Source organism: Lampris incognitus, chromosome 8 (assembly GCF_029633865.1).
Source record: "Lampris incognitus isolate fLamInc1 chromosome 8, fLamInc1.hap2, whole genome shotgun sequence".
Classification (NCBI taxonomy): domain Eukaryota; kingdom Metazoa; phylum Chordata; class Actinopteri; order Lampriformes; family Lampridae; genus Lampris; species Lampris incognitus.
In genome coordinates this window covers 43,229,086-43,251,639 of record NC_079218.1, presented here as the reverse complement: position 1 = coordinate 43,251,639, position 22,554 = coordinate 43,229,086, and the positions used below count along the sequence as shown (strand labels likewise).

The window sequence follows — 22,554 nt, the reverse complement described above, 5'->3', positions numbered from 1 at the left end:
CTCACTTTTTCCTTTTTAAATAAAAGTCATCTGTCTGTCACAGCGTGAAGTGGATCCCCCTAATTTACACAATGCATGTGCTAATATAGCAAAAACAACACAAGTTACTATTTCATTTTCATCAGAAGTTTAATTCAATATGTACAGCTAATCTTATTAAAGCACCGCATTTCACATTTTACCATGATGAGATATTACTCCTATCCTGTCCATCTGTCTAATCGACCCAAACATTTTCCAAATCCTGTGCTTCATTTATAAATAGATGATTGACCGTATCTCTGTGTCGGTCAAGAAGCTCACTATGTATATCTACAATCTGACCATTTTAAAAAGGAAGACAACCTTCTTCCCGGTTACAATATACAATCACCTGGTTGACATGAATCTGAATGACTGGTATGGATGAGACAGACTGAAAGGTGTTCTGCAGTACGTAGGTACCGGATAACTCAGCTTTAGTGACAAAAAAAAAAAAATCAAAACATCGAACCCCATCCCAATATCTGGACGCATCAAGAGGCCTCATGATCTCAACATTAGTGGACAACCCCATACGAGAAATGTGGTCAGTTTCAGAGAGACAGGCTAGAAAAGCACCCCCAAGAAGTGGGCAACACAAATATTAATATCCTCTGTGAGGACGACTACGTTAATAACAATGAAAGAACGATGATCCGACTCGAGTTCTGGCTTCCTTTCCTGCACACCTGACGACTCCGACTCAACGTGGTGTGTGCTGCCGAACTGCAGGCTTTAGTTCATCTTCAAAATGGTTATCGCGAGTCCTCTTAACCCACCATCCAAAAGACGAGGAAAAGTGATCAGCAAGCGAGGTCAAAGCCATAGGAAAGAAGGTCACGTTTTCAGGAAAGGAAACCAGATCACATGCATAAGCTTTACTTAAGACTAGTGTACAGTAGGAGTCCAGATATGTTTGGCCGTGGAGAGTACTGAGAATTCGCCGATACTGACAGATACAGACCACTAACTCTTTCATTTGTAAACAGCATGCTACTCTGCGTAAATCTGATTTCAGCTTCTACATAAGCCTGTCTAGTCACTCATGAGTTGGGAATCTTTAGCCGATCCATTGACTGCTCGAGCCAAGTGTTTCAGATTTTCAAATATTGGAGGCAGAAGTTGTAGGCAATCACTGAAGTGCAAAAGTGTAGTGGGATTGGAAATACATTCTCTGACAAACAGTACAGCACATTTTGGTTTCTGTGACATCACTCACTGTGAAGACCATAACTTTTTTTTTTTGGGATATGGTTTTCAGCAACAGTTATTTAAACTTCCATATACTAAATTAAAGCACTTTTACATGTGCTAATTTATCTTGCAAAATTACCAGTGGCAATATCTCAACAATCAAAACACACAAGGGCAGGGGCTTTTTTCCCCCCCCAAACAGACCAAAAGGACCTCAACATCATCATGAGTTAGACAGGCATCTCAAAACCCTAGACCTCGAAATGGTTGAGGCTGTGAGAAACTAGGGAGTGTCCAAATGTCCACCTATGCAAAAATATTATGCATCAGTAAATACACAACCTCTTTAACAGGTACAGTCTGTAACAACCTCATTATGATTCATGAGACATTAAGCCAGCAGAGAAAAGAGAAAAAGGAACCAGAAAGAAAGAAAAGCGAAACATTGAAGTGACATGTTGAAGTTGCGTTGGAGTCCCTGGCAGTGCTCACTCCCGACAGTTGGCTGCACTCTTTATGGATCGGTGTGGTGTTAGTTGTGATTGTTGGGGTTTCGTTGGACATGTCCCCCTGGGTGCAGGCAGGGAGTTACTTCAAGGGTGAACTTTTCATGGGAATCATTATTCTAGACTCCATGTGCTGAATGAGAGGAACTGGAAGAAGAGAAAAAGGAACAATGGTCAAGGGTATCAAACATCAGAGCTGTCGCTTTATCTAGACAGAAGCCCAAACAGAGACAATAAAAGGAAGGACGGATGAAGACAAAGAAAGAATGGATGAATAAATGAATACATGAGACTGTGACAGACACCCAACAAGCAGCTTACCTGTGTAATAAACAACCTCGTCCCAACCTTCATGTTGCCAGGCCGCATTTCTGGTATCTTCTCTTGACTGAAGATCTTTATAAGCTGTGGGGGGGAGAGACAATGACAATGATGCTTGCTTTTTTTATATGGAAAAGAGGTTTGTAATTTGTCTGGTCAGATTCTGATTTGACGTAGGGTCTCACTGTAAGAAAATTCCCTGACGTTTCTGTGAATTTTAATGATGAGAGCAGAGAATTTCCAGTTGACAAATGTTTTAAAGGAATACACTGGTATAAAAAATAGATATATATTTAAATAAAAAAAATCATAGAAACCAGAATCTTAACTGAGCCTACACAAAGTGACACAAGGAACTCCTCGTTTCTGGAAGCATTGGAACAAATATCTGTATAGGTTTTAATCACTGTGGAGTTGTGAACTGTTGTTTTAGCTATATAGTTTTGTTGTTTTTTTTAATATGGACCTATGTGTCTGAATAAAGCAGGATTTTGAAACCATTTACAAGCATCACCCTGTGTCACATCAACTGCTGGGAGTATGTTGTTAAATATTTAATTTAGAGAAATTATGACCTTTTTTTGCCAAATTTTCCTGATAATCTCTCACCTAAGTGGCCCAGGAGGGTCACTTAGCAATCGGAATGTTGCCGGTTCCATCCCGGCTCCTCCTTAACTGGTATTGATGTGTCATGACTTGAGGAGACATGGAAGCCCTAACTGCTCCCGATGAGCAAGTTGGCTCCTTGCACGGCAGCCTCCACCATCGGCATGTGTAATTATTCCCGCCAGGCGGTAGCCTGAAGGGGATATTGAATTTTGTCATGTGTGGGTTTGTGTATCTATATGTAGCTAATTTCATATACTACAGGGCCTATCAGCCTAATATCTTTTGTGCACAGTTGACTGTATGATCAAGAACCTCTCATGGTTGCAGTGATTCAAAACCTTTGAAAAACAATTGTTCTTGCTGCCGCTGCTCCCTCACTTCATTTACTCTCGCCCAACTCTGCACTCTGTCTTTGCTTCATCTGAGGCAACTGTAGATGTGAACGCGCATGCGCACGGTTGACTTGATAGGGCAGCAACAGTGTCAAAACCATCAACACATCATGTATTCAGATATGGAAAGTAAATGAGAAGTCAATCATATTTCAAAAGTCAGCAAATCATTCACTGCTGATCTCAGCACAGGAAGAACACTGGATGAACCAAAAATAATAACCTTCATCATTATTTTCATAATATAATAAAGTTGGGTAAACCGTTTACGCTCGCGTAGTCATGACTCAAATCTACAGTTGACTTAGATCGGGCAGCAACATGATCAAAAGTTATTAAAACAACTTTGATAATCCAAAAAATGCTTAAGTTGTAAAGGAACAACTTCCTCTTGGTTGCAGTCAAAACAGGAAGCGTTGCATATTCTTGTCGCTACTCAATCTGAGTCAACTGTAGAGGTGAGTCGTGCATGCGTGAGTGTAAACGGTTTACCCAGCTTTACTATATTATGAAAATAAAGACAGGGTTAAGATTAGACCAAAATGGTTGCATAGCAAACCTTTTCTTTTTGGAAAATGCAAGTTCATATTAGACTTGGTCACATTCATGCGACGGTCCGCCTAGAGGGCTTGCGTATCCACAGACTGACAAGCAAAGTGTTTTTACTAGGGTGATTTTTTTTAGCTTGAGCATTGCATATTAAATACTTTTCTTTCCATATTCCCCTGCACAAGTCTTATAATGGCAGGAAAAACACTTTTTTCTGTTCGTGTTTGTGTATCTGTCCGACGCTAATCTCACATACTGCTGGGCCTGCAGCCTAATAATTTTTGTGCAGTTATGACTGTATGATCAAGGACTTCTCATGGTTGTGGATACTCAAAACCGTTGAAACACCTGTTTTATACTGCAATTGAGAGCTAATTCCTCAGCTGGGATTGCCTCCATATCTTCCCTTCTCCTGGTAGGCAAAAAAAAAGAAGATGTTTTTTCGTCAAGTCTGAGCACTGGAGAAGGGGAGCTATGCCTGGCAGGGATCTGCACTCTACTGAGTGCACCCTTCTAGTTGTGTAGTGTGAATGGGTGAAGATGAGGCATAAATTGTGAAGTGCTTTGAGTGCTCTGTTGAGTAGAAAGGCGCTATATAAATGCAGCCCATTTACCATTTAAACTTACTATTTAACCTTCTGCCATAGCACACTTTTTTCTGCAAGGAAGAAAAAAACCTCACTCAAAACACCATTTTATTACAGTGACACTATGAAACCAGGCTTACCCCATAGATGGTGGACCATGTAGAGACTTCCAATCTGGGAGAAGAAGCCTCCCACAGCCTCATGGTTCTGCTGGCGGAACTCAATGGCACGAGCCCTGCAAAATAGACCAAGACCCAAATCATGCAACAGAAAGCACCAAACAAAAATAATGCACGGCTTTAAGTTGCCATTGAGGGGGAGAAGTCTTATATAAATTATAAAACATGATTTAGTGGATGCTACGGTCAAAGAAAATATTCAAAAAAAAATATTTCAGATTTATTTGGGTCTTCACTAATTAAGTAATTATTTCCTTAATTACAAACAACAAATTTTTGTTTTCCCCACATTTTAATCCATCAATTAACAATACCAAGTTTTTAATCTTTGGTGCATAATTCTTTTTATAAACCTTCCCTACATTTTGTTATTTGATTACATGAAAAACTAAAATTTCCATCAATCATTGTACAATTAATTGGATTTGATGTATGATATATAAAATATTACACAAGGTCAATTATGGTTGACTTTTAAAGCAATCATTCACTCATGCTAATATGCCATGCATAGACAAAATGGTACCGTTCACTCATATTCAGCTTCTACAATCTGCAAAGGCAATAATATATAAAATTGTTTTCAACAATACAATACAAAGGCAGCTCTGTCATAAGCAGGGAAAAAAAACATGTACTGTTGTCAATTTCAGTCTCATGGTGTACCTACCAGTAATTCCCCCATTCGATCATAGTCCCTGGCTGCAAAAAAGAGACAAAAGAGATAACAGGAGAGGAGGGAGGAAATGAGGAGTCAGACAATTAAGATGCAGAAACAGGAAAACATTCTGTTCTTGTTTAGGGAGAGGAAACTGGTGTGCTATATGAAAAAAATTAAATGAAAATATGAAAAGCAACCTGATCACACCAATATCCAATCTCAACAGCTTTGTTTACCTAAGCAGCAACCACTGAGGTTGAAAGTATAAGCGCAAGTGCCTTAAGCTGCAATACCAACTACGCCACCAGATGGCTTGCTCCAACAAAAACCTCCGGTCCGCTGTTCATCAATTAATGAACCCCCAACCTCTATCTTCAAATACAAAGTCAATTCATTTTTTTCTACAAGAAGTTGGGGTCTCAATAGCTAATTCTGAGTCTGGCACATAATGCGAGGATGGTGATATTGAAAATTACTGTTCTGTTGAGAAGTTATTAAGGATTAAAAAGTGGCTTGCTGGGCATGTGTCTGCCTTGATTGGCAGGTCTGTAAATCAAGGCAGACCAAGGTCTCACCCAAATGCCACACAGCTTCTACTGGGTTGCCCAAATTTGATTTTTCTGGCTCCAGCAATTGACAAAGAGTGTGGTGAGTATAAAGCCAAACTCTAGGCTTCAAAACAGCCTTTCAAAAACCAATGGGTGACGTCACAGGCATAGCTATGTCTGTCTTTTTTATACAGTCTGAGTTTACCCTGAGTTGATATGAACGGAGCTCGTAGATGTTCGGTCCCGTGCGGGGAACGGGCTCATTCCAGAAGCTGAACTCCAGAAGCAGCTGGTTTCTGCGGGACAGCAGCATCTTCCCTCTCTCGTTCCTGTAGTCCATGAACTCCTTCAACAGAGAGCAGCATCACAAATCAATTTCCCAGTTCCTTTGGGTAAGCACATAATACAAAATACTCCATTAAAACCTGTATTTGGTACTCAGATGGTTGTGTAGATCAAGATTAAAAAAAAAAGACAGTAATACCAATTATAGTAAATCAGTTGAAGAAATTTCAGTGTGTCCATGTTTAAGACGTGAGAAATCATTTAATTGCAATAGAACATGTGGTCATCTTTGGCAAGTCAAGTCAATTTTATTTGTATAGCCCACTAGCACAAAGTACCAATTTGCCTCAGTGGGCTTTACAGCAACACAACATCCTGTCCTTAGACCCTCGCATCGGATAAGGAACAACTCTCTAAAAAAAAAAAAAAAAAAAATCTTAGATAGAACGGGAATGAGAAACTCTTGATGATAGTGGAGGAAAATATTTCTGTTGTCACTTTGAAGTCATGTATCCTAGCAAATATTCCAGTCACTGTAATGCACAGGGAAAAAAAATCAAAGAATTTGGGGGAAAATAAATTCAATTATGATCAAAGGCTCATTGCCTGCCACCCAATGACTGCTGGGATAGGCTCCAGCATCCCGCGACCCGGATTCGGATAAGCGGCTTGGATAATTGATGGATGGCTGATTAAAGCAGTGGATCCCAACCTTTTTTTCTTGGAGCCCCCCCCCCCCCCACTTGTTTCTAAGAAAAGCTGAGCCCCCCTGGCCCGCACACGCATGCACAGACACACACACACACCCACCCAAGAGAATTCATTCCAAATATTTATTTGCAAAAATTAACATCCAATTATAGTTTTTTCCACCTTTATCTTCAATAAATGTCTCGTTTCCATCATCAGAACATGTGTTTAAATGTCTCGTCTTGTGTAAGCTTAACGTTTTCTTTAAAGAACCCAACAGAGTAAGCCTGTTGACATCTGACCCAGGCTCACTAAAACATCAACACATTAGTACTAGTTTTCATCTGACCCAGGCTCACTGAAACAACATATTAGTACTGTTGTAATATGACATCTCACATCCGCATACACATCATGTAAAGTTGTGAACACTGTTTTATGACAGACAGTAGGCCTGTGTGTTATTTTGGCTCTAACAGTAACATTTTTACTGAGTCGGTACCATCCTGTTAATTCATAAACTAATAACCGTTTTTTTTGGGATGGGATGGGATGTCAGGGTTAGGTTGGGTTGGGTTAGGTTGGGTTGGGTTAGGTTGTCAGGGTTGCTTGTGACAGCCAGCCTAAAGTCCTGGTGTACATGGAGTCTGTTGTGGGCTTTTGTTTTTACTGTTACAAGGGTACTGAAGGCTGTCTCAGATAGATATGTAGTGCTGAATGGCAGAATAACTCTTGTAATTGCCTGTTTGGCAAGTCTGGGTGCAACAGCGTGTCCTTTGACTATCCAAAAATTTTTGTATCCGTTCTGCTGGAATATTTCTGACACCGAATCGGCTTCAAGGTCAGCAGGCTTATCTTCACAGCCGAGGTATTCCACGTCCTCGAGGCTGGTGGTGCAGGGGTCCATCACCCACGATTCCTTTGATAAGTACTCGTCAACATCGGTAAAACGGGACTTAGCTTCCTCCCGAAGCAGGTTTATGTGCCGCGTAAAGTCGCGCGCACAGTGCCACCAGACTGTTTCATCGGCAGTGGAAATGACTGTAGCTCCCCTTTTGTCATTTTCCCAACTCTGTACTCCAGTCTGCGCACAAAAATGTCGTGAGCTTCTTTGCACTGCACAATGTTTGATTCAGGGCCTTGCATCCATTTGTTTGTCTCAATGTAGAGTGAGAAGTGTCTGCTAGGTATGCTGTGTTGATCCAAAACGCATCCGTCAGCTGTTCGCACAGCGATCGATTGTTCCATTATTTTTTCCTGCAGTTCCATAAAACGCACAAGCACTTGTCCACGCGACAACCAGCGCACCTGTGTGTAACAGCAGTGTTTGATGCGCTTCGTCCTCACAAAGCTGGGAAAACAGTCTCTTGTTAATAGGACGAGCCTTAATGAAGTTTACAACTTTAACAGTTGCCAGAGTGTCACTAAGGTCTTCCGAAAGTTGTTTACTGGCCAACGCTTGGTGATGTAGCATGCTGTGGAAAATTATGCATCCCGGGGCTTTTTCCTTCAAGCGGCTGTTAAATCCCTTGTTTTTGCCCATCATAGCTGCATTCCCATCCATGCAGTGTGCAACAAGGTTCTCGTAGGGCAGATTGTTAGATGAGAGATAGGAGTCCACATCCATAAAAATATCCTGGCTTGTTGTTGTTGTGGTTAGACTAGTAGACATAAAAATGTCTTGTTTCAAGTCATCACCATCAACATACTGAACATAAACGATGAGCACGGACTCGTCTGACACTGTTGTTGTTTCATCCAACTGAATGGCAAAGGGAACATTCCTCAGTCTCTCGTGCAGCTGGTTCTGACAATCTCCAGCCATTTTATCAATTCTGTCTTTGACGGTATTGTCAGAGAGTGGGACGGTTTTCACTTCATCAACCGCGTGTGGGCCACACAGCCTCTCTACAATGTTCAGACAGGCGGGTTTGATAAGCTGCTCTCAAATAGTGTGTGGCTTTTTAGCCTTGGCAATTAATAGTGAACACCCAAATGACGCCTCTGTGGCTCTGTGCAAATCACTACCTGCTCGTTCAAATGCTTTTCTGATGTCGGCGGATCTTCTTGATAGCGCCACCTGCTTTTTCCTCTCCAAAAATTCCTGACTTTCACCACTAGTCTCTTGGTATTTTGTCTCTTGGTGTCGTTTCATTTTGCTTGGCTTCATGCTGTCATGACCTAGTTTCTCGCCACACATTGACACATTCTGGCCGAGACTTGTCCTGTCCTTCCATAAAACTAACGTTAAGATGGCTCTCGAAATAAAGCCTTACTTTCTTTCTTGACACCGAGTAATCCGCACTTTTACCTTTCTCCGCCATATAGTTTCATTCATAAAGAGCTGCTGCTGACTGCAGGAACAAACCAAGATGAGCTAACATTAGCTGCTAGCTGAGGAGCTACCTGAAAACACTGCCCGCTCACAGTTTGATAGCGCAGATTGACGGGTCACAGAGGTGTGGTTACTAAGTGTAGCCCAACTACATTTTAAAATGGGGGGGGGGTGTCTCTTTTTAAATGTTTTTATATACAGACTTTTGTATAAAATAAATTATCCAGTAAGTGAGTTATTATGCTTTTATTTAACATGTGCACTTTCACAACCTCAGAGCAGAAAAGCCTCATGCACCCCCCGCCCCCCAGGGGTAGTGGACCCCAGGTTGGGAACCACTGGATTCACTGGATTACAGGATTCTAAAGGTCTGAAAGTCTCCCAACATCTTTGATATTTCCATCACAGATACTAATCATCATAACCAAGCACACTTGGTAAGTCATAATTTATGATTTTCTTAAATTTGTTCTTGAAAGAAAAATATTCTGAATATCTCTCCTTAAAACTTGAAATAGATTTTGTTTCAGTGGTTTATCATAAGAGTAGTGGCTGCTTCAGTTTGACTTGATGCAATCTGAATACAATCTATCAAGGTAGGCAAAGTGGCACAGTAATAAATCTGTTTATAAGCACAATTGTTAAGTTGACATTTCACTTGATCCTCAACCCTGATTTAGATTAGCAGGTATACGGATGGATGGATTTATTTTCACTTGAATTATACTTGAATTAAAGATCTTGAAAGCAAAAATCAGAGGAAATCATCTTCTGAGATATGGCCTTAATAAACCAACGTTGAAACAGAATAAGCCCAAAAAGAACATTTGATTTAGGGGAAAATGATCAGATAAAGGCAAATTGTCTTGGGAAGAGTCTCTTCCAGCAACTTGTTGCACAGTGTGTGCAGCCAATCTCCTATGAAAATTACAATTATATTACAACTACATCTGAGGCATTTATACAGCTAGACTCAACAATGCATGAAATAAACAGATGAAACAGATTAAAGCAAGGCATTGATTTCAGAGCCGAAGGTGCATTGATGGATGTGGCTTACAGGCCCAGTTTAGTTGTGCTTTAAGGAATATCCCATACCTTATTCTGCCGGAGTTTGCTCATAACATCGGTGAGGGCTGGGTATCCTCCCCGATATCTCCACAGATGAACTAGGATACAAGGAGAATAAAGAATAATGTGTGGCTCCATCACATCATTCATATTATATATATATATATATTTTTTTCCTTTAAATAAAACACTCAACGGTAGGGAAAGTGCTCAACAAATATATACATCCATTCATTATCTGAACCGCTTATCCTGCTTTCAGGGTCACAGGGATGCTGAAGCCTATCCCAGCAGTCATTGGGCGGCAAGCGGGGAGACGCCCTGGATAGGCCGCCAGGCCATCACACAGGGCCGACACACACACACACACACACACACACACACACACACACACACACACACACACACACACACCTAGGGACAATTTAGTATGGCTGATTCACCTGACCTACATGTCTTTGGACTGTGGGAGGAAACCGGAGCACCCGGAGGAAACCCATGCAGACATGCAAATTCCACACAGAGGACGACCTGGGACGACACCCCCAAGGTTGGACTACCCCAGGGCTTGAACCCAGGATCTTCCTGCTGTGAGGCGACTGCGCTAACCACTGTGCCACCGTGCCGCCCCCAACAAATTATATATATATATATATATATATATATATATATATATATACACACACAGCGCATCCGGAAAGTATTCACACCCCTTCACTTTCCCCACATTTTGTTATGTTACAGCCGTATTCCAAAATGGATTAAATTCCTTTTTTTTCTCATCAATCTAAACACAATACCCCATAATGACAAAGTTAAAAAGGTTTTGTAGAAATTTTTGAAATTATTAAAAATAAAAAACTGAAATATTGCATGTACATAAGTATTCACACCCTTTACTCAGTACTTGGTTGAGGCACCCTTGGCAGCGATTACAGCCTCAAGTCTTCTTGGGTATGAAGCTACAAGCTTGGCACACCTATATTTGGGGTATTTCTCCCATTCTTCTCTGCAGAGCCTCTCGACCTCTGTAAGGTTAGATGGGGAGCGTCGCTGCACAGCTATTTTCAGGTCTTTCCTGAGATGTTCAATGGGGTTCAATTCTGGGCTCTGGCTGGGCCACTCAAGGACATTCACAGACTTGTCCCGAAGCCACTCCTTCATTGTCTTGGCTGTGTGCTTAGGGTCGTTGTCGTGTTGAAAGGTAAACCTTCGCCCCAGTCTGAGGTACTGAGTGCTCTGGAGCAGGTTTTCCTCAAGGATCTCTCTGTACTTTGCTCCATTCATCTTTCCCTCAATCCTGACTAGTCTCCCAGTTCCTGCCGCTGAAAAACATCCCTACAGCATGATGCTGCCACCACCATGCTTCACTGTAGGGGTGGTATTAGCAAGGTGATGAGAGGTGCCGGGTTTCCTCCAGACGTGACGTTTGGCATTTAGGCCAAAGAGTTCAATCTTGGTTTCCTCATGGTCTGAGAGTCCTTTAGGTGCTTTCTGACAAACTCCAAGCGGGCTTTCATGTGCCTTTTATTGAGCAGAGGCTTCCATCTGGCCACTCTACCATAAAGGCCTGATTGGTGGAGTGCTGCAGAGATGGTTGTCCTTCTGGAAGGTTCTCTCATCTCCACAGAGGAACACTGGAGCTCTGTCAGAGTGACCATCGAGTTCTTGGTCACTTCCCTGACCAAGGCCCTTCTCCCCCAATTGCTCAGTTTGGCTGGGCGGCCAGCTCTAGGAAGAGTCCTAGACTCCACACACACATATATATAACGGTAGGAAAAGTGCAAACAAGGAGCAAAAAAAACAAACAAACAAAAAAAACAAACAAAAAAAAAAAAAAACAAACCCCCCCCCCAAAAATCCAGTGATTCAAGTAAATTCTTTATGAGACAGTACAAGCCTGTTTCAGGCCATAAGCAATCATCAGCTGTCAATCAAGTTACACGGGAAATAACATACTATTAACTGCCTCGTCATCGTCATGCACATCACATGCACAACGTCCAATGGGGAAGGGAGAGGTGCCTACATTCACAAATTCAAAAACATATGATCGCTAATGGTCCAGTGGGGCGGGGGTGTTAGTTTGCATACAAGGTTATTGGTATTTGCCTATTGGCGTGATTTATTTATAATTACAAAATAGATGCTTATACCAGTCTGCAACTGCTGGCCAATTCATTCCTGTTATTCAATGTAGACATTTCTAGTTTGCAAAGGATAAAATATTTTCCAGTTAGACATGGATTGCACATTTTACTACATATTCAATTAACTACATATTCAACCAGTAGTAAAATGTGCAATCTATGTCTAACTGAAAAATATCGTTTGCAAACCAGAAATGTCTACACTGAATAACAGGAATGAATTGGCCAGCAGTTACAGACAGATATGAGCATCTGTTTTGTAATTATAAATAAATCATGCCAATAGGCAAATACCATTAACCTTGTATGCAACCTACCCCCCCCCCGTTAGCAATCACGTGTTTTTCAATTTTTTAATGTAGGCACCTCTCCCTTCCCCATTAGACGTTGTGCACGTGATGTGCATGACGAGGCAGTAAATGGTATGTTCTTTCCTGTGTAACTTGACTGACAACTGATGATTGCTTATGGCATGAAACAGGCTTGTACTGTCTCATAAAGAATTTACTTGACTCACTGGATTATATATCTCATTAAAATGTTGGATTTTACTTGAAAGATTATTCTCCTATCTTGACAATTAGTTAATTAGAAGCTATAGTGTATTCTAGTGTTCGCAAGCTGATCTGCTCAATTATTAAATTGTTGCAACTTGAGTGCTCAGCATTTGACCATAAAAATTAAGTTGTCAAATGTGAGATCTTTGACATTGTGATTTAACCACATCCTGTGATTTAAAAAGATTTTAGAAAAATAAATGTGAAGCTACATGGCATCTGATGTTCAGATTTCGCACAACACACACAACAGAGTAAGTCAGCTAGCTTTGTTACACAATATAGAGCTTAACAGAGAAAGTAAAATATCAACCAGAGATGACAATAATGGAGCACACAGCTCCTTTTTGTCATAATCTTATTTCATGAACATCACTATCATAATGATAGTAGCTCCAAGTGTCCAAAGTTTGCCTTTGGATATTATCATACAACTTTTTATCCCTGAGAACATATAACACTTAACATTCCATTACAAGCCTAAACCCACAATAACCATTTGTGGCTTTAGCTTACATTAAAGTTCAGACTTGAAACGACAATGTCAAAAGAAAAGCAAAAAAATATGACTGTGGTCGACCATCTCTGTCTTGATGCAGAGAAGTCAAATAACCATAGTTGGACTCAATTTCTTTACATTTGTTAATCAGCATTATCATTGGAAATACCATGATAATAATAATTAATAATAATTGGCCGGCACAGTGGCCCAGTGGTTAGTGCTGCCGCCTCACAGCAAGAAGGTCCTTGGGGTCATCCCAGGTCATCCTCTGTGTGGAGTTGCATGTTCTTTGGGTGCTCTGGTTTCCCCCACCATCAAAAAGACATGCATGTTAGGGTTAATACTCCTGTCTGTGTCCCTGACCGAGGCATGGCAAGACAAACTGGAGTTGGTCCCCAGGCGCTGCACGGCGGCTGCCCACTGCTCCTAGCCACACGACTAAGATGGGTTAAATGCAGAGCGTAATTTCCCTATGGGGATCGTTAAAGTATAACAAAATCAAAAAGAATAAAATAAATAAATAATGTTAATTAGTATCAATATTTTCAACTGTTGTTCCAAGTCTGAAACCTCTCTGATTAGACATCTGGAGTACCTGACCGTACAAGTCAAAGTAATTAACTATCTGTCACACAAGAAAATTGGCAGTACTATGGATCTCTGACAGCGAGTTTGAAAACCACAGCCCGAGAGGGTACAGTCACATTTGTGGCAGGTTACAAACTGGGAAATGACAAATGTCACCACAAGGACAAAATGGACTGCAGCCAGAGAATTTGTGATATGACCATAGCTATAATTAACTGAAACGTAAAAGTAAAATGAGAAAATGGATGTTAGCTCACTGGGTAGGAGAGCTTCGACAAGAATTTGGTGAAGATGTCTGAATCTAAAACCCTTGAGGTGTAAGTGGAGTGAAATTTTATGAATTTCATAATCTTAAGCAACTTAACCCATATCACCAGCAGCAGCAATGTGATAGGAGTAGTATTTCAAGGAAATAAGCAATGAAACTATTTGCAGGCAAGAACTTTTAAGGGGTTGACGTTCAAATCAATTTACCAATTCTCTATTTTACTGGCCCTAACTGAAACCACTTGCCTCACATGTCCAGCTGTTCTGAAATGTATCTATTTTAATTGATAGAATAGAATGGAATCACTGATTGAGGTCTAGTAATCCTTCTGTTTTATCTTTACTTTTCAAATAAACAAAAATACAACAATGCTATGCAAGATTCTACTTTTCCGCATATGCAGAACTTTCTGTGCATACTAAGGCTGAAAAATTGAATTTAGTTAACCTACTTCCTAAATCTTTTCTCTTTTAAGCATTGTTCTCTTCAAGGAGACACGAAGATTCTACGAGGCACACAGCGCATTGAGGAGCAGTGATTACCTTGTCGTTTTGTGCATGTGACCGACAGCATTTGTCGCTCTGAGCATGTTCATAGATTATGACAAGAATGTACTGGTGCTGTTGAGCAACTCTGACATTTTTGATCACAATTTGCAAAAAGGGGGGGGGGTCTCTGCAATGTAATTTTGTTATAGAATAGATGAAGCAATCAAAATGGCCAAGTGAGCCACTGAAAATTGATATTTGCAGGCCTGGATTGCTAAGAAAACATTGTCAGCCCAGCTTTTAATGACATGCACAGTCTTTCCTAATGAATGTGTTTAGATATGGTGCTTAGGGCATAATCTTACCTGCCTGATCCTGTTCTCCATACCATGTGTTCCATGTGCCCACTAGCTCACAAGGGTATTGAGGGTCAGCATGGATTGAAGGCAAGACGTTCTCACTAAGGATGTACATACACATGCAGAGAGATTTAACCAGGATGTCAGCAGGGTTTACTAAAGCAGTGCCTAGTCAGGGTGTTTAAGCGGGAAAATGGAGAAGTCTTACCAAAGTTTGTTGTAATCATCAAGGCACTCTGGCTTGACATTGTGAACTGCAAGAGAAAGCCTTGTTAGGCAATATGGCATGTAACAGATTGAAAAAGATTGTCCTGGAGAAACAGTTTTTACATCTTTTAATCCATTTTAATCTTGTTGAAAAACAACAGAACAGAGCAATGTTGTACCATGTACAACCATAATACCCACACCATGTCAGCATTTATCTAATCTGCAACAGTCCAGTCAGACCACATTTTAAAATACACTAGTTTGTAATGAACTAAGATTTTTTTTTTCTGATAATATTTTAAGATGGAGAGACTGCCTGCATAAATGAGTGCTATACACAATGCAATAGTCCATTTGCTATCAAGGATCATTTTGGATATGCCATAGGCAGTGCATTAAATACATACACTGTATTTTATAGAGGTTGTTGTCTTCCTTCTTGGCCAGAAGATGAGAGTGAGCATCTTTTCTGGGGTCAACTTTTCTTACAAAGAGCGACTTGAACCAGCTGTCTTCACGGTTCCTATTGTTGGAAGCGGAGAGGCTCCTAGGGTGCAAAGGGGTACACAGAAGAGATCCAACATTAATTAAATTTGTAAAAGAAAAGATTAAAAAAAAAACAGCTCTGGGCCAAGCACTGCCTAACTATCACATAAACTGCTCCATGTAATGCGGAACGAACTCTTTTAAAATATAAGTAGAAACATGTTAAACTACATGGTGCAATTATCAGAATCAGTAAATGTTTAATTAGTTTAGTAAATTTTCACATTCAAAGAACTTGTCAGGTTGTTCACATGCAATACATGGGATATAAAATTTTGCAGGATATCTATTAAACAGGCAGAGGAACAAGGATTTAGGGAATAATACATCTACTCTACACAGTACGCACAAATAGAAAACTGGGAGAATAGTACCAAGACTGAAACATCAGTGTTAACTATAATAGAGTCCAACGGCAAGAGGAGAGCAGGTGCGGGTGTTACAAGGAGTCAGTGGCCAAAGGATTAGAGTACAGTGACTTATCAATACAACGGACACCATTAAACAGTCTGTCAGCGTCTCGGTAAACTATAATAGTACCAGTCCAGGTTTCCCTGTGCAGACAATATGAAAAGCATTCTGAAAACAAAACGGACAAGCACCCCAGCAGTGGTCAACTATTGCCCTACTAGCAGAGAAGCAGCTTTTGACAACTGGCCAACCCAAAACCACTTCAGCACAGTGCATTCATAAACTCGGTGGGTTCTCAAACAAGCAAAAGATTCCCCGCAAGGAAAAAAAACTTAAATTAAAGTCACGTTTATATTCCCCGGGGATTATATATCTGACATAGCATCCGGCCGTGCTCCACGCAAACAAAACAAAGGTTGTTCTGCAGCGACCCCGATATGCATTTTGACCTTGAAGTTGGTTCGGGACTGAGAGACAACTCACTGAGATTTTATTCTTTCGGCATACGGCCAAGGAAAATTGTGATAAGTTTTGTGTGGCCCGTTTAGGGGAGGAACTGTTCAAATGAGCTACTTCGAAACTTTTGCAGGGCCGGCGAATAATAACTAGCATTAGCCGTGAGTTAGCCAACTTAACAACCTCAATGTAGCCGGGCTAACGCTAGGCTAATCCCCCCCCCCCCCCAAGAAAAAGGGAAGGCGGCGCGTACGGCGAAACGTTAGCTTCGAGCATGCTAGCGGTTAGCATACCGGACTTTTGTCATTGCTGTTAATTCTCAGTACGCTACGCGTAGAAATAGTGTCGGGGACTAACTTCTCATTAGGGTGTTGCTGTAAAAAAAAACAACCTGACCTGATGGTGACTGTCACCTGTCCTTTCGTTTGGAGGCCCTTTCTGGTCTGTTTGAGGCCGTTGCCCACACTCTGAAGGACTCGAGTCGCCATCTTCCCCGTTGTTTATCGGAGAAGGCTGCAGCTGCGGTACACGCACAGTTCAGACTGTCCCCGGGGAGGACCGGAGCAGGGCCATCAGCTGACCTTAATCGTCTTTCTTTTTTTTTCCTCCATAAACTTTATTCGCATTCTTTAACAATGTCACAATCAAATATACATTGTGCAATAACAGAGTTGTTTCAAAGAATACAATTTATGATGTAAACTATCATCTACATTTGACGCGGCATGCTAAGCAGTCAGAATGCATTATGTAGTCAACGTGGTTTATTTCAACATGTTTGTTACATCTCCAATATGCATTGGTAAATTCCACGACAACGTCAAATATCAGCACGATTTCGCCTCTTCCTGTGGATTGACGGTAATCAGGCAGCGCAAGTGCATTGATCCTGATGAGTGTGTGATGGACATTCACTGGGTTGTTTCTCATGGTTCCTTTATTACCAGTTAGGAGTGAAAGCTTAGTTTGACTTTCAATAGACAATATCACAAGTGAACTGCCTCTGGAATTATTACAATATCAACCCAATGAAGCAGACACCCACCCAAACTATTTTAATTTGTACATAACATTATCATGCAGGTATACCTTCCTCATGGAACTAATTATACGAAGGATAAAAGACTGCAAAAAATACTGACAAATTGGTGCTAATTTGCCAGTATTTTTTTTGCAATCTTTTATCCTAATTTATTGATGAACTGCCAACAACGCCGACCAAGGACCCAGCCTTAATGATTGAGGCTTCTCACATCCAGGTACTTAGCAACTTGCCATAGAGTATATAATCTCGGCCTTGTTCAATAAATCTCACTATAAGCATAGGTGCTTTCCATGGACCATGTATTCGTTTGTGTGAAAATGACGCAGCAGCTACTTATGTCATTCCTTATCATTTTATTGCAATTTTTTTTAGAAATGTCTATTCCACCTACCTGAGTAGGGAGCAAATAAAACAAGTTATGTGATACATTTCAATCATGTGTACACATTTATGAACACCTATTTACACCAAGAACAGAAATAAAGGATGTATTTGCAGAGTAACATATTACAGGGAAAAAAAATCCAGTTTATCAACATGAAGTCACGAAGCTTGCAATGGAACAGAATCTGGGGGTGAAGTTTCACAGGAGGAAGCAGAGATATCAAGTGCCTGAATTTTTTCTGCCAATGTCATCTCTTCCAGGTTGTGTGGAAGGTCATTTAAAGGTTCCAAAAACTCTCTTCCCGCCACCTTTTTTCCTGACAGCGGGTCAATGACTCTACCTACTTTGTACACTATCTCAGCCAATTCATGCTTGACATGTTTTGACCTTGGCTCGGGCAGGGCCTTAAGAAGAACTACATCTCCAACTGTGCACTGCTGTAAAGCGTCATGAGCAAAGTAGGTCTTCCTCTTGTTGTAGTACTATTGGGAAGAAATGACAACAGTTGTTAGCATTAGATTATTTTAAGACATTATTTTAAGACATGATAAGTGTACAACAATAAAATCTAAATTTGAGGAGCAGTTAGAAATCTGGCTCTGAAACACAGATGTAAATGAAATTACATTTGAATTCAGTGTAATGATTTAGATACATGTGAATAGCAACTGCAAATATTTAATTATAATCAAATATGTAGTTATTAATTTACCCAATCCAATCAATACTACCTCCATCACAACTGAGAGTAGGTGTCCCCATAGAATGACACCAGAAAATTAAAACAAGTTATTTTGCATGATTGTTTTTTTCCCCCCATCTTTGCAATTGGAACATTAGGTGACCAGAAGCCAGAAGTAACCTAAATTACTTAATCAATGGTATTTTTTCAAATTTAATGACAAAATATTACATCAACAATCCATCATATGTATTCTAAACAGGAGGGCAATGATTCAATATCATTGTTCGCCGTCTTTCAATGGTATGGTATTAGGATGGCATACGGATATTGTCACAGCGTGATACACAAGTTTATCATTGAAATTAACGAAACGACAAAACTTGATCACAAAATGAGGTCTAAAATATTTGAAATGAGTATTTATAGCTTTGGTTTGATATCATACTTTATATTACCAGAGAGTTCGGTGTGATGAAGCTCAGTTGGATCCCTAAATGGTATTTTTGCATATGTAAGCAGATATCGTGATCGCGTAAGATTCCCTCTGGCTTTCGTAAAAAAATGATTCTTTCGACATCGCCCTGTACCAATTTAAAGAGTGAGGCCGTTAGAATATACCTTGAGCAGATAAGGGTCCAGCACTAGTCTTGTAACACGGACTTTGGCTGTCTTCAGCATCTTGGTCCCTATTACTCTGCCAATGATCCATTTGGCATGGACTGATGCCTGCTTCGTCGACATTCTGCAAAGGATTTTTTTTTAAGTCTACAGCACATAAAAACAATATGAGTAATATGGCATGTCAGGGGTACTACGTATGGGCATCAAATAACTCACACTCAATTTAAGATTTAGGTCATTATAGCAGAGGATAAAAGCTTTAAATAATGGGCCGATTCAGAGCAAGATTTCCAAAGCGGCAAAGAGCCATTACACCACCCTGCTGCTAACGTTAGCTTTAACGCCCCTTTCCGGAGCAGTAAACACCGACGACACAAATGTACCTCGTTCTCGTAACAGACTATCTTAAGTCGCTGCCACATGAAAATCATCACCTCACCTGAACAGGTTAATTTGTGAATAACTTGAGAAGGTCACAAATTGCTCAACATTGACGTTCCTCCATGCCTATTGAGTTTGTCTCATTTTGATGACGTAAGACGGGAACTAGCGACGTAAGATTACGGCAACTAGCGAGGGACAGTTGGCCAAGCAATTTTTTTTCCTTTTAGGGAGAACCAGAAACATTCATAGGAGGGAACATATATATATATACATATATATATATATATATATATATATATATATATATATACACTACCGTTCAAAAGTTTGGGATCACCCAAACAATTTTGTGTTTTCCATGAAAAGTCACACTTATTCACCACCATATGTTGTGAAATGAATAGAAAATAGAGTCAAGACATTGACAAGGTTAGAAATAATGATCTGTATTTGAAATAAGATTTTTTTTACATCAAACTTTGCTTTCGTCAAAGAATCCTCCATTTGCAGCAATTACAGCATTGCAGACCTTTGGCATTCTAGCTGTTAATTTGTTGAGGTAATCTGGAGAAATTGCACCCCACGCTTCCAGAAGCAGCTCCCACAAGTTGGATTGGTTGGATGGGCACTTCTTTGAGCAGATTGAGTTTCTGGAGCATCACATTTGTGGGGTCAATTAAACGCTCGAAATGGCCAGAAAAAGAGAACTTTCATCTGAAACTCGACAGTCTATTCTTGTTCTTAGAAATGAAGGCTATTCCATGCGAGAAATTGCTAAGAAATTGAAGATTTCCTACACCGGTGTGTACTACTCCCTTCAGAGGACAGCACAAACAGGCTCTAACCAGAGTAGAAAAAGAAGTGGGAGGCCGCGTTGCACAACTGAGCAAGAAGATAAGTACATTAGAGTCTCTAGTTTGAGAAACAGACACCTCACAGGTCCCCAACTGGCATCTTCATTAAATAGTACCTGTTAGAGCCTGTTTGTGCTGTCCTCTGAAGGGAGTAGTACACACCGGTGTAGGAAATCTTCAATTTCTTAGCAATTTCTCGCATGGAATAGCCTTCATTTCTAAGAACAAGAATAGACTGTCGAGTTTCAGATGAAAGTTCTCTTTTTCTGGCCATTTTGAGCGTTTAATTGACCCCACAAATGTGATGCTCCAGAAACTCAATCTGCTCAAAGAAGTGCCCATCCAACCAATCCAACTTGTGGGAGCTGCTTCTGGAAGCGTGGGGTGCAATTTCTCCAGATTACCTCAACAAATTAACAGCTAGAATGCCAAAGGTCTGCAATGCTGTAATTGCTGCAAATGGAGGATTCTTTGACGAAAGCAAAGTTTGATGTAAAAAAAATCTTATTTCAAATTCAAATCATTATTTCTAACCTTGTCAATGTCTTGACTCTATTTTCTATTCATTTCACAACATATGGTGGTGAATAAGTGTGACTTTTCATGGAAAACACAAAATTGTTTGGGTGATCCCAAACTTTTGAACGGTAGTGTATATATATATACACACACACACACATATAAAAGCAAGGCTTCTGCCCAGTTTCCCTTTTCACATTTGGCAAAATCGAAAACGGTCTTAAAGGTTCAGGTCGAGGGAACATTCTACCATCATGTTAAAAATCATGGTTAATTTTACGGCATCTTTCCTTCCCGCTCCTGTGAGAGCCGTGGCAGAGGCGAGCTGAGAGAGGGAGAGACATCTGCACACTTCAATATTTGGCCAGAAGGTGGCAGAATATGCCGGGGTTAGGAACAACAACTGCAAATCCAAAAGACATACTGTTATAAACGTGTTTTTGTCTATTAACGCTTTCTTCTGGTTTGGTTTGTTGTTATGCTTATTCCACTCTTGATATTCGTTTCCATTTCTATCATTATTTTGAGGAATTGTATCCTGTTTTACCATTATCCATTTTGCCATCCTTGTTTGTTTTGTGCAACATTCATATTTTGCACAAATCCATTTTTTAACTGTTCTCTTTGTATTTTAAGTGCGATTCATGATTGTATAGTTTTGTGAGGCACCTTGTATATTTTTTTGAAAGTGCTCTGCAAATATACTGATCATTATGAAAGGTATCGTTACAAAACACAACGTACTGTTATACACAAACTCCCGGGGGGACGCTGATATCTTGTGTATGTATACAAGAGACTTTATTGGCTAAACAAGATTTCGACAAATTTAATTCTGTTAATAATGATTTCCATGGGGCAGGGGAGTCCACAACAGACCTAAACAAGGGGATAGTGCATGGCAGAATACCTGGGGGAGTGGCCATTCTCTGGCACAAGAAACATGACCCACTGATCAGTGTGATTAGATTAGAGGTGGAATGGTGCATAGCAATCAAAGTTGTACATAATAACAATGTCTTTATAACTTTAAATGTTTGCACTCCTTATGAATGTTACCAAAATGAGGATGAATAACATAACAGGCTCACTTTTATTAGTGCATTTATTAAATAAAGTGCATATACGTGTATAATCGTTGTGGGAGACATGAATGCTGATATCTCAGATATTAATTCCTTATTCGGTGAACACCTAATCCAATTTTGTCAAGATTGTAAGTCGGTTCTTTCTAGTAAAGTGCTGCTGCCAGTAGATAGCTACACATATACCAGCGAAGTATGGCATACAACATCCTGGCTGGATCACTGTATACGTACAGCCGATGCTCATGAATGTTTGGAGAAAGTGGAGATCTTGTATGGTGTGGCCACAACAGATCACATACCTGTGTCTAGGATATTAAATGTGGGGACTTTGACCTCAGGTCAACTGACAACAACTCCTAGAGGATAAATTCTGAGTCTCATCACCAGCCAGTCAGACTAGCTTGGTCTAGTCAGAAAGGCACGAACTAAGGAAGCCTCTTGGATGAGAGGCGAAACGTCTTCACGGATATATACCAAGTCCAGTTGCACT

The 22,554-nt window shown here is 40.4% G+C and overlaps 2 protein-coding genes across 3 annotated transcripts; both read right to left on the bottom strand.

Annotated features, from left to right (window-relative positions):
• Positions 1 to 116: 116 nt before the first annotated feature.
• Positions 117 to 16,992, bottom strand: LOC130116650 (protein NipSnap homolog 2). The gene is made up of 10 exons (XM_056284627.1): positions 16,880 to 16,992; positions 15,478 to 15,617; positions 15,069 to 15,114; positions 14,867 to 14,961; positions 9,976 to 10,046; positions 5,773 to 5,913; positions 5,029 to 5,060; positions 4,320 to 4,414; positions 2,043 to 2,126; positions 117 to 1,868 (listed from the first exon to the last, which is right to left on the bottom strand). The coding sequence occupies exons 1-10, from the start codon at positions 16,969 to 16,971 to the stop codon at positions 1,804 to 1,806; spliced, it is 861 nt and encodes a 286-aa protein (XP_056140602.1). The 5' UTR covers positions 16,972 to 16,992; the 3' UTR covers positions 117 to 1,803.
• A 152-nt stretch (positions 16,993 to 17,144) lies between these two features.
• Positions 17,145 to 19,749, bottom strand: mrps17 (mitochondrial ribosomal protein S17). 2 transcript variants are annotated; one of them, XM_056285277.1, is made up of 3 exons: positions 19,659 to 19,749; positions 19,217 to 19,340; positions 17,145 to 18,395 (listed from the first exon to the last, which is right to left on the bottom strand). In XM_056285277.1, exons 2-3 carry the CDS (start codon positions 19,337 to 19,339, stop codon positions 18,072 to 18,074), a joined length of 447 nt encoding a protein of 148 aa, XP_056141252.1. In that variant the 5' UTR covers position 19,340; positions 19,659 to 19,749; the 3' UTR covers positions 17,145 to 18,071. The 2 variants fall into 2 exon arrangements, with proteins under 2 accessions (XP_056141252.1, XP_056141251.1); XM_056285276.1 differs by having other exon boundaries at positions 17,146 to 18,395; positions 19,217 to 19,363; positions 19,659 to 19,740.
• Between the last annotated feature and the right edge of the window lie 2,805 nt (positions 19,750 to 22,554).

What these genes read in the sequence shown, in the direction of transcription:
- LOC130116650 (XM_056284627.1), bottom strand. Translation starts at nt 16,971, where the DNA reads ATGGCGACTCGAGTCCTTCAGAGTGTGGGCAACGGCCTCAAACAGACC. An exon ending in TGGAGAACAGGATCAGGCAG is followed by an intron (nt 10,047 to 14,866) that starts GTAAGATTATGC and finishes CTTGTATCCTAG; the next exon opens with TTCATCTGTGGAGATATCGG. An exon ending in GCAAACTCCGGCAGAATAAG is followed by an intron (nt 5,914 to 9,975) that starts GTATGGGATATT and finishes TCTCTGTTGAAG; the next exon opens with GAGTTCATGGACTACAGGAA.
- mrps17 (XM_056285277.1), bottom strand. Translation starts at nt 19,339, where the DNA reads ATGTCGACGAAGCAGGCATCAGTCCATGCCAAATGGATCATTGGCAGA. An exon ending in TGGACCCTTATCTGCTCAAG is followed by an intron (nt 18,396 to 19,216) that starts GTATATTCTAAC and finishes TCTTCCCAATAG; the next exon opens with TACTACAACAAGAGGAAGAC.